This window comes from Lactuca sativa, chromosome 7, assembly GCF_002870075.4.
Source record: "Lactuca sativa cultivar Salinas chromosome 7, Lsat_Salinas_v11, whole genome shotgun sequence".
NCBI lineage: Eukaryota > Viridiplantae > Streptophyta > Magnoliopsida > Asterales > Asteraceae > Lactuca > Lactuca sativa.
The window spans coordinates 66,159,222-66,172,485 of NC_056629.2; the positions used below are offsets into that span (position 1 = coordinate 66,159,222).

A 13,264-nucleotide genomic window follows, 5' to 3' on the forward strand; every position below is an offset into this window, starting at 1 on the left:
TATCTTCCGTCTTATGTCATTTAGGACTTTGGGAGTGTTTTTGTCCAAAGAATGGAACAAGTTTGAAATGATATCACTACGATGAAACAAATTGTAGAATTTTCAATGACGGATTAATCCATAAACCACCGATAATTTCAATCGAAATGTCTCATTCCCTTAAATACGTACATACCTACATACTCCCAATCTTCATCTTCATGTTGCAGAAGTCATAAGAGTCATAACAACAATATGGTACCCTTCATTTCGGCACTTCCTTCATCCAGTACTTCTTCCATTGAAGATCCACCACAATGGGTTAATCGAATCAGCAAAACCTTCCAAAACAATCTTCTTGTAGACACCGATCTTCCTGTCTGCATCTTCCAAGTACCTGAAAACTTCACTGCCGAAAAGCCCGAGTCATACATTCCTCAAACCATCGGGCTGGGACCTATCCACCATTTCCAGACCCAGCTTTATAGCAAGCGAGAACAGCTCAAACTTGAGACAGCAAAAACGATGCTAAAACCCTACAGAATCACATCTGATTTCACGGAAATTGTGATCGAGAGTCTCAAACAACTCATCCCAGAGGTCCGTTGCTGCTATGGTTTATATTTTGATGTCGATGATGATACATTAGCTTGGGTTTTCGCGTTGGATGGTCTCTTTTTGCTCGATATGTTATCAAAAGTATCCGAAGGAGATTCTTTGGATTCGTTTGAAGATTTAGTGATGATCGAAAACCAAATCCCACTTGTTTTGTTAATCGAAGCTCGAACTGCTCTTGAAGAACACTTATCTGGTGACTGTAACCATTCTTTTCTAACGAATTTGTTGATTAGAATTTGTGAAAGTCGATCACCTCTTAAGTTCAGCAGGCGGATATCTCGACTTGATCTTGATATAAACACCCGCGTTCATTTACTTGATTGCATGTACCATTTGATCGTAAACCATAACGTATCAGCAAAAAACCAGTTTATTCGAAATAACTTCTTGGATGATATAGATCTTGAAGATGTCGAAAACGCAGTACAAATGGCAGGAGATTTATGTCCAGGAGCAAATGCTGTCTTGCAGCCTCTTTTGCTCATCATGAAGTTACCATGGGACAAGATTATTAGTTTAATCAAGAAAATGATGGGGGAAACCCCTGCAGTACTTGAAATTGACATCCCTTCAGCTTCGGAGCTTTCAAGCATCGGAAAAGTTGAATTTTGCATGACTCCAGGAGGCATTCGTGATGTTGAATTTGACGATGAAACACTTACGTTTTACCTCCCGATACTTTCTCTAAAACCTGATTCAGAAACTATGCTACGAAATTTGGTGGTCTACGAAGGGTTAATGTTCAAAAATGGCAACTTTACTAACCTTGATTTAACAGAATATGTGGATTTAATGTGTGGGATTATTGATGGTGTTAAGGATGTGAGGATCCTTAGAGAAAAACATATAATCGAAGGTGAATTGGATGATGAGGAAATTGTGAAACTTTTTAATGGGATTACTAAATCGAGCTTCAAAAATGAAGAGGCTTCGGAGTTGCAAAAGACAGTTGCTAGAGTAAATAAGCATTTTGGTAACGTGCCGAGGGTTAAAGCGTATCATTTTGTCAAGAAATATTTTCTTGCATGGTGGAAAATTATTGTTATCATATTTACTCTTTTAAATCTAATGTTGTTGGTTGTTAAGGGAGCGTGTCAAGTTTATGAGTGTAATAATCGTTTAGGGTTTGGGATTGGTAGGTTGCTCTTTGGTGCCGACGTGGAAAAGAACCGGTTGTTCGATTATTAGGTTACGGATATTCGAGTACTTGAAACAATGTAAAAAGTGTTACAAATCTTGGGGAAAGTGGTGAATAACCAAGTTGCCATTTGTTGGATAAATGTGAAATTATCTTATAAGGGTGATTACTTTTTCATTTTCATTTTTTTCATGTCTATATAATTTTGTTTTTTTTATACATCTAGATAACTAAATTTTTTGAAATGTTCAGATATTACAATTATGACTGGCTATAACAACTTACAACCGTTCATAATGATTATATATATGTGAACACTTCCTTGGGCGGAGCCAATATTATTTTTTTAAGACGTTCAACTCTTTAAGCGTAAAGTACAACTAATCATGAATAAAATAATATTAAATTTTAATCTGATTACCTTTGAAATCTTATCTCTTCCAAAAATTTGACCCGATCTCTTATCCAATTAAAATAAAACAAATATTCCATTATATAGACTCTTTTATTTGTAATTTTTTTAAGCTTTATTTCTTATTTATGTCCTCTAATCGAAATTGACCAGTCAGTTGTAAAATCAAATACTTTGTTTAATATTATTATTTATTGCCGAATGAGAAACTATTTTTCGCCGTCGCTTTGCGCGGGTCTACGGCTAGTATATATATATATATATATATATATATATATATATATATATATATATATATATATATATATATATATATATATATATATATATATATATATATATATATATATATATATTACGCTGTAAGTTCAAGCCCCTCTCATTCAGAAAATTCTAGCTCCGCCCCTGTTCGTTACCTAAATATGTATAAAAAAACGAAGTTACCCAGATGTGAATAAAATGAAAAGGTAATTACCCTGATAAATGAATTCTTCTTTTTATTAAGGCGATCAATCATAATGTTTGTAATATTAATACATTCAGTTAAATTTCCTTAAAACAATATTGATGACCATTTGTGAGCATTTAAATTAGCCACCACATGTTGGTAGCAATTTTTGGTAACATAATTATCATATAGTTTTATATATAAGAGATAAGAGCAATGTTATTGATGTAAATAAAAGCTACTTCTATTTTTTGTATTTTAAAATTATGTAATACATGGACCAAACTGTTGGATTAGGTGTTTAATTTCGTAACTATAATTGGTATGTACTTCAATTGATAGTAGCATACTCCTTTTGGGTTTCTATCAAATCTAGAAATTGGACATGATGACTTTAGGAGAGAGAGATTAATTTATTAATCAATTTATTATGTGATTAATAAATTAATATAAAATGTTTGTTAATGTAGTATGAAAATAATATACTAATTAGAAAAAATATTATTTAATTAACAATTTGAAACATCACAAAAATACAAGCCAAAAATTTCGTTTTGAAAATATTATAAAAACTATAATCATCCATAGTCAATAAGAAAACCAAGTGTTATGTATCTCAAAATCTCATATCAAATATTGTATGAAAAACAAATGAAAAAATATATCAGAGTCTCAATCAATCTCATGCTGAAAGTTGTGGTGTGTGTCATGCAATCATCCTGAGCCCTTCCCTTTGCTAGTAGAAGTACTTGAAACCAAAACTGAAAATGTAAGCACGACTCTTAGTGAGCTCCCCCAAGATACCATATACCATATAATAACACATATAACACATATTGGGCCTTGCCCACTGCATCGGGCCCCGCCCGGCATCAGACTGAAGTCCGACATAACTTGGGCCCCGCCCACTGCATTGATCCCCGCCCGGCATCAGACTAAAGTACGGAATAACTTGGGCCCTGCCCACTGCATCAGACCGAAGTCAGGTATAAACTGAACATAACATAACATAACATAAACATATAACCAAATCACATATGTGACAACCCGAAAATTTCTATATAGTAAAGCCATTCAATTCAATCAAAAGTCAGACTAGTTTCTGCTATCTTTTAGCATTGTTAAGGGCCTGTTTGAGTGTTCTAAGCCTAGTACATTCAAGGATTGGGTGTTAGGAAGTATCTACTAGAGTTCATTGTGCAGCCTTTAAGCCGTAAAACTCCATCACATGGAGTTTACAGCCGTAAACTAGAGCTTACAGTCATAAGCTCTTGTTTGGCCGTGAACCCCACATCATAAGTATAGAATTCCTTCATTTGTTCTTCATTCCTCACATCTGCAACTCAATAACACTCAATTCTCTCTCAAGTATCATCAAAAACACCAAGAACACACACTTGTTCTTGGTGGCCGTGAACTCCCAAAAGCTTCCAAATCGTAAGAATTCTTCCATATTCTTGTTATACACTAGAAACTCTTGAAGCATCATGAAGCAAACACCCTTTTGGCATGAATCAAGGACCCAAAAATACATGAACACCAAGAGTTTACAGCCATAAACCCTTACATGCTCGTAAACCCTTGCATGGTCGTGAACACATCTTCCTTTGGCCATAAACTCCCTTTCATACAATCACATGTGATTGTAACACTTCTTTGCAAGTGTTTCCTAGCTCCTAAGGTCATTTCCTTACATATTAGTTGTCTTAAACACTATTTACATGCCTATATATGTCACTATATGTCATTTAGGACTCGTTTGTGTCTTGGGAATTCACTCGTGGAACATCTCATCCTTACGCAAATCTTCAATTGAATCACCCACATAAGGTAAGTTCATACCCCTATAATCAACCTTTTAAATGTTTTAAATGCTTTAGGGGGGGATATAAGTTGAACACAATGATATTGTGTAAATGTTTATCTCAGATAATCATCGCATTAAATGATTTCTTATGCTTTTATAAGTGATCAAAATCATTTCAAAAACTCTTTTTTTGTTATGTTACTTTATTGTTTATAAAACTCCATTTTTAAAGTACGAGCATAACTTAGTAGATAATCAAGTCTTTTCTATATATCAGAGACAGTTCAAAACAAACATACTAGTAAACTATAATAGGTATAGTTTAGGGGTTCAGAACATACTATTACGAGAAACAGAAACGCCATACTATAAAGAGAAACAGGGAGGAACATACAATAACAAGAACAAAAAGGAACATATGATAACAAGGACAAGATAACATTTATGCGAGACTGCTTCACGGCTTAGCAATATACTTGTTAGGTCGCATTTTGTAACCAGAGTCTCCTAGAGGGAGAGCGGACATTATGTGTATTGATCCATACGGGACTGACAAGCCCACATCCCGACTGTTCGCTACAGTTTGGCCAGCAAGCCAAGGGGTGACAAATGTCACATCAGTTTCGACGCCAGTAGGTCGTCGTGTTGAACACTTGTCGATCAGTATGGTTATAACCACATCACATTTTTAACCTTAATTAACAAACTAGTTTTAAGGTAGTTAGTGTTTCAATAGTTACTTTATACCACATTACTAAACACTTTCATTTTCCCATTACATTCATATAGTGATATTCTCACATAAAAGGTAATGCAAACTATTTTCTAGTAAAGATAGTCTTAAACATGAGAAAAATTACAAAAGACAAACAGTACAGTCAAGTCTTAGTACATTCAATAAAAAGGGGGCCTATAATGCTGACTTTATGATTCATCGGTAGATACATCATGGATATATATTAATCGGATCCGGCAGACAGTTGAATGTGTGCTTTCCGCTTCATTTCTTGTTCCTTGTTTGGTTGTGGGCTTAGAGCAGATTATCCCAGTCTACTATCTATTTGATCTTAGCTATATATACATTCCGTATACACCAAGTAATCATAAGGAGTACTAGGTATACGTCAGGTCATAGCATACAAATTCAATATATCGTTTTCTAGTACAATAACATAGTTTTCAAATAGAACATTTAGTAGACTAAACTAGAAACTTATCAGTAAAAAGGGGTTAATTCATTTTATTAAACCCGTATAACTTAAAGGACCTTTAGTGGTTAATTCTATAATACCTTAGTTTGTACATTAGGGTTATATATAATTAATATCCGATAGGCAGTTGGATGTATGCTTTCCACCTTACTTCTTGTTCCTTGTTTGGTTGTGGGCTTAGGGCAGATTCACCCATTTAAATGTCTGTTCGATATTAGATTATATATAGCTTGTATAAACTAAGTGATTATAGAAGGAACTATTGTGGTTACCATTTTTACTAAAGGAAATATATGATTTTCTTAAAGAATCTTTTCATCAAATATAAAGAACTATTACAGTTAACTCTGTAAGTACCAAATGAATACACCAGGGTTACATACAGTGAAGATCTAACAAACAATGGGATGTGTGACTTCCATCTCATTCACAGTTCCTTGTTTGGTTGTGGGCTTAGGACAGATTCACACATTCGATTGTCTGTTTACTCTAAAATGTATATAACTTGTATCCATTTAGTAATCATAGAAGGAATTGTAGAGTCATTTTCACTTTCATTCATCAAATCTGAAAATATAGGATTTTATGGAGGAACGAGTGAACTTTTCTAAAGAACTTACAACATACTTTACATCAATTAAATACTTGTGAACTCACCAGCATAAATGTTGATCTACTCTTTCAAAATAACTTGTATTCTTAGGAAACTAGTAGACAGGTATGCGCACTAGGATTCAGAAGATGGAGTATAGTAGCTTCATGTCTTGTTTTGTTATTTACTTTTGTATTCAAACTTTGTGAATCACTTACTTTGTAAGCACTTTAATATTAATACAATGGTTGTTTGTTACTTTGATTAGTATGTTGCATATGTTATGATACCAAACATGACGTCCTCCGCCCCCGAACGTTTCCGCCGTTCCGGTTTAGGGGTGTGACATATTGGTATCAGAGCACTGTTTATAGTGAACTAAGTATATCAACCTATAAAAGATATACAACTATAAATGCAATGGGGCGGAAGTGCTCTGAATAAAAGTATATTTTAAAAATATAACAATACTTTATAAAAGTATACATACATGCTTATAACATATATACATACTAGAACAAGTATCATAAGAAGAACAGTACAGAAGTATTCAAAGGTTGAGATTGCGGTCAAACCTGGACAGTTATGTAATCATATATGGGATCAATATAGCCTGATCAACTATATTTATTTGAAATATGACCGACATGTGCTTGGGAGTGATGTGGTGTTGCAACAGTCTTAAAACTTACCTAACTCTATTCAAGGGATTTCTAGATTAGAACATAAAGTTAGTATACTAAATGGGTATTTTATGATACTATAAGACAACAACAAGTTTAAAACATACCAAGTTCCTTACATTAAAATACTATAGGAGTATTATAGGCACAATAAATAACTTATGTGAGAACTTAAAAGACCCTTCTGGTAGGTCTATGATTCTGGAGTGTATACTTCCAAGGATTTATATAATTGAGATTTTATAGACTTAGAATTTGTGATCTATGCTTCTCCTCCTACGCCTTGTTTGGTTGTGGTTTTGGAGTAGGATCACTTATTCGAAGTTCGATTTAATCTTATATTAGATACAACTTGTATACATTACACAATTATAGGAGGACTCGGTAAGGATCACCCCATAATGTTTCACTTAATCTCATAGATTCTTTAGACACTTCCATTCTCGCATGACAAACCCATGTAGATGTAACCACTCCATCATAGCAGTCAACAGAGGAGTCAAGGAGGAACAAAAAGAGATTCAAGAAGAGTTTTACAAGGAAGGATCAGCTGAAGAAACTAAAACGTCCCATGCATCACACTAATAAATAATAACCTTAATTGACTTAGTGAGCTAGTGATTTCACTACTCTCACTATGTGTTAGGATTATTTCTTTTTCATGCAGTGAGTATCAGTTATTCAATTCAAAGAGATTCATTCAAGGATAGCTACTTCTGTTTCATAAAGTTTATTTTATATAGAATCTATTTATGAATTGTTTCTAGAACCCTATGAAGGTCAGAACCAGATACACTCAGAACTAGGATAACATTGCCATTCAACTTTCGGCTTATAACCACTGCTATAGACTCATTTTCGTCTCATCTTTGTATTCTTTTTAGCAAATAGATGCCTCGCAATAGACCTGTAAGGCGTGTAGTCAATAACACGACGGAGAATCCACCACGCAGTTCGATCCTGCTGCTTTCCAAGCAGCGATAGCAACCACAGTAACAACTGTTGTAACTCACATCAGTGAAAGTGGTACCACCAGAACCGATAGCGGTATCCACTTAACCAACCCCGGAGTTACCCACAGACACCCACAGGAGTATTCGTACAAGGACTTCATGAACTGCAAACCTAAATCCTTTAATGGAAATGGGGGAGTCATTGCTATGATGCGATGGTTCGAGAAAACAGATTCGGTCTTTGCAATCTGTCTGTGCCCAGAAGGGAGAAAAGTTAAGTTTGCTGCCTGCACCTTCTCCGAAAGAGCCCTAACATGGTGGAATAGCAGTGTTAAGTCACTGACCCTATCGGTGGCTAAATCGATAGGTTGGGAAAACCTAAAGGAGATGATGTTGGAAGAATACTTCCCAAGGGGCGAAGCACAAAAATTGGAACAAGAGCTATAAGAGCATACCATGGTCGGGTCAGACATAGTGACCTACACTAACAGGTTTAGTGATTTGGCAACAATATGCCCTGAGATGGTTACCTCGGAGAGTAAGAAGATAGAAACGTACATCTGGGGTTTATCTACCCCGATTCAAGGGGATGTACTGTCTTCTAACCCAACTACATTCAATAGCGCCAAACGCCTGGCCTAGAGACTCATTGACCATGGAGTCTGCCATGGCGTGGTGGTCCCTGTTCCCGAGCCATCAGAGGGAGGGGACTATAAGCGAAAGTCGGGGAAAAAGAGGAAGGAGCGAACAACCCAGGAAACCCCGCAGGAGCAACAAATGGTTACATTATAGGCCGCCATAACACCTGCTACTCCAGCACCTGCCAGTCGATATCTTGGAACTCTCCCGAAGTGTAATGGGTGTAACTACCACTACACAGGAGTATGTCGGGAAATGCAATGCCTGAATTGCCACAGAATGGGGCACACTGCCCGGTTCTGCAGGGCACCGACACAACCGATCTCCCAAGATACAATAGTATAAATAAACTAGACATGCTATGGCTATGATGAGACAGGACACTACAAGAGGGACTGCCTGATAACGAAGAACTCAGGCGCGGATGGACAGATTCTGATGATCACCATAGGAGAAACTACCCCGAAGTTACCAGCGACTAGCGGTAAATCTTCGAAATAAGAATTGATTTAAAATTTAATTTATAGTTATATAAGATTAAAACTTGGGGAAACATTTAAAAGTAATTATAATAACTCACTCATATTGAACAAGTCACGACATTCATAAGAGAACTAAAGATCCATACAGATGAGCTATGATGGCTTAGTAGGCACATCAGAGTTGTGCATAGCTAAGATTTTGCAAACATAGAGTGAGTGATTCCGCCTTACTTCATGTTCCTTGTTTCGTTGTGGATTTAGGGCAGAGCCACTCAGTCGACCGTCTTATTCATCTTAATTATACATAACTTGTATATGCCAGACGATCATAGAGGTACCAGGGAGGATCATAATATAGAGTATTGACACTAGTTATCAAAACACTTGCTCTATCAGTAATCATTCATCGTAGTATGATTGGTGGCAGTGGTAGTATCAAGGAAGAAACTGAAAGCACTAGAAAGTCTACACATAGTACATTATCGAGCACACTCAGGATGCACCATTGTATAACAAACTCTTCTTTCAAATCGGCCTAACTTTCGTTTCAGTAAAGAGTCCGTTGTCATCATTCATCATGGATTGGTTTGGTCCTCACCATACTAAGTTCATATGTTTCGAAGTTCCATCGCGTTGACCATCAAATTCACGAAACCCTCGTCATTCATAACGACAGGCCAACCCAGACCTCAGAATTGTCTACCTCGTATTCTAAACCCCAAAGTACTCATGTGAGGAGTACCTTTCCCTTCGAAACCTTAAGCACCGTATACTCAATAGACATTCCCGAACTACCACTCATAAAACATATCAAGTTCAAGCACAGAGGCTAATGACGAATACAGCCCACCTATCACTATTAAGTGTATATGTGAAGGTGATATATAATTATGATAATGCAGATTTAGTATGTGTGTTTCTGCCCTATCTCCTGTTCCTTGTTTGGTTGTGGACCTAGGGCAGAGTCACACATCCGACCGTCTTTATAATGCTAATTATACACAAGTTGTATATACGAGGTAATGATAGATGGACCAGGTATGAATTTTATTATGAGCGTCAGGGCAAAGTTGCCCAGGACTACGAGTGAGTATCCTACCATTCAAAGGAGCACAACCCCAGGAGTACTGCTAAGAAAGCTAATTTCAGGACAAATTCCATTTAACGGGGGGGGGGGGGGGGGGGTTGAGGTGACAACCCGAAAATTTCTATCTAGTATCCATTCAATTCAATCAAAAGTCAGACTACTTTATGTTATCGTTTAGTATTGTTAAGGGGTTGTTTGAGTGTTCTAAGCCTAGTACATTCAAGTATTGGGTGTTAGGAAGTATCTACTAGAGTTCATTATGCAGCCTTCAAGCCGGAAAAGTCCATCACTTGGAGATTACGGCCGTAAGCTCTTGTTTGGCCGTGAACCCCACATCATAAGCATAGAATTCCTTCATTTTTTTCTTCATTCCTCACATCTTCAAGTCAAGAACACTCAATTCTCTCTCAACTATCATCAAAAACACCAAGAATACACACTTGTTCTTGGTGGCCATGAACTCCCAAAAGCTTCCAAATTGTAAGAATTCTTCCATATTCTTGTTATACACTAGAAACTCTTCAAGCCTCATGAAGCAAACACCCTTTTGGCATGAATCAAGGACCCAAAAATGCATGAACATCAAGAGTTTACAGCCATAAACCCTTACATGGCCGTAAACCCTTGCATGGTCGTGAACACATCTTCCTTTGGCCATAAACTCCCTTTCATACAATCACATGTGATTGTAGCACTTCCTTACAAGTGTTTCCTGGCTCCTAAGGTCATTTCCTTGCATATTAGTTGTCTTAAACACTAATTAAATGCCTATATATGTCATTTAGGACTCGTTTGTGTCTCGGGAATTCATTCGTGGAACATCTGATCCTTACGCAAATCTTCAATTGAATCACCCACATAAGGTAAGTTCATACCCCTATAATCAACCTTTTAAATGTCTTAAATGCTTTATGGGGGATACAAGTTGAACACAATGATATTGTGTAAATGTTTATCTGTGATAATCATTGCATTAAAGGATTTCTTATGCTTTTATAAGTGATCAAAATCATTTCAAAAACTCTTTTTTTGTTATGTTACTTTATTGTTTATAAAACTGTGTTTTTAAAGTACGAGCATAACTTAGTAGATAATCGAGTCTTTTCTATATATCAGAGACAGTTCAAAACAAACATACTAGTAAACTATAATAGGTATAGTTTAGGGTTTCAGAACATACTATAACGAGAAACAGAAACAACACACTATAAAGAGAAACAAGGAGGAACATACAATAACAAGAACAGAAAGGAACATATGATAACAAGGACAAGATAACATTTATGTGAGACTACTTCACGGCTTAGCAATATACTTGTTAGGTCGCATTTTGTAACCAAAGTCTCCTGGAGGGAGAGCAGACATTATGTGTATTGATCCATATGGGACTGACAAGCCCGCATCCCGACTGTTCGCTACAGTTTGGCCAGCAGGCGAAGCGGTGATAAATGTCACATCAGTTTCGATGCCAGTAGGTTGTCGTGTTGAACACTTGTCGATCAGTATGGTTATAACCACATCACATTTTTAACCTTAATTAACAAACTAGTTTTAAGGTTGTTAGTGTTTCAGTAGTTACTTTATACCACATTACTGAATACTTTCATTTTTCCCATTACATTCAAATAGTGATATTCTCACATAAAAGGTAATGCAAACTATTTTCTAGTAAAGATAGTCTTACTCGGGAAAAATTACAAAAGACAAACAGTACAGTCAAGTCTTAGTACATTCAATAAAAAGGGGGCCTATAATTCTAACTTTATGATTCCTCGGTAGATACATCAGGGATATATATTAATCGGATCCGACAGACAGTTGAATGTGTGCTTTCCGCTTCATTTCCTGTTCCTTCTTTGGTTGTGGGCTTAGAGCAGATTATCCTAGTCTACTATCTATTTGATCTTAGCCATATATACATTCCATATACACCAAGTAATCATAAGGGGTACTAGGTATAGGTCAGGTCATAGCATACAAATTCAATATATTGTTTTCTAGTACAATAACATAGTTTTCAAATAGAACATTTAGTAGACTAAACTAGAAACTTATCAGTAAAAAGGGGTTAATTCATTTTATTAAACCCATATAACTTAAAGGACCTTTAGTGGTTGATTCTAGAATACCTTAGTTTGTACATTAGGGTTATATATAATTAATATCCGATAGGCAGTTGGATGTATGCTTTCCGCCTTACTTCCTGTTCCTTGTTTGGTTGTGGGCTTAGGGCAGATTCACCCATTTAAATGTTTGTTCGATATTAGATTATATATAGCTTGTATAAACTAAGTGATTATAGAAGGAACTATTGTGGTTACCATTTTTACTAAAGGAAATATATGATTTTCTTAAAGAATCTTTTCATCAAATATAAAGAACTATTACAGTTAACTCTATAAGTACCAAATGAATACACCAGGGTTATATAAAGTGAAGATCTAACAAACAATGGGATGTGTGACTTCCATCTCATTCACAGTTCCTTGTTTGGTTGTGGGCTTAAGACAGATTCACACATTCGATTGTCTGTTTACTCTAAAATGTATATAACCTGTATCCATTTAGTAATCATAGAAGGAATTGTAGAGTCATTGTCACTTTCATTCATCATATCAGAAAATATATGATTTTCTGGAGGAACAGGCGAACTTTTCTAAGGAACTTACAACATACTTTACATCAATTAAATACTTGTGAACTCACCAGCATAATTGATGATCTACTCTTTCAAAATAACTTTTATTCCTAGGAAACTAGTAGACAGGTATGCACACTAGGATTCAGAAGATGGAGTATAGTAGCTTCATGTCTTGTTTTGTTATTTACTTTTGTATTCAAACTTTGTGAATCACTTACTTTGTAAGCACTTTAATATTAATACAATGGTTGTTTGTTACTTTGATTAGTATGTTGCATCTGTTATGATACCAAACATGACGTCCTCCGCCCCCGAACGTTTCCGCCGTTCCGGTTTAGGGGTGTGACATATTGGTATCAGAGCATTGTTTATAGTGAACTAAGTATATCAACCTATAAAAGATATACAACTTTAAATGCAATGTGGAAGAAGTGCTCTGAATAAAAGTATATTTTAAAAATATAACAATACTTTATAAAAGTATACATACATGCTTATAACATATATACATACTAGAACAAGTATCATAAGAAGAACAGTACAGAAGTATTCAAAGGTTGACATTGCGGTCAAA

The 13,264-nt window shown here is 35.7% G+C and overlaps 1 protein-coding gene across 1 annotated transcript; it reads left to right on the plus strand.

The window, feature by feature from the left end:
* The first annotated feature begins 234 nt into the window (after positions 1-234).
* Positions 235-1,785, plus strand: LOC111882233 (putative UPF0481 protein At3g02645). The gene has a single exon (XM_023878591.1). It carries the CDS (start codon positions 235-237, stop codon positions 1,783-1,785), a length of 1,551 nt encoding a protein of 516 aa, XP_023734359.1.
* The last annotated feature ends 11,479 nt before the right edge of the window (positions 1,786-13,264 follow it).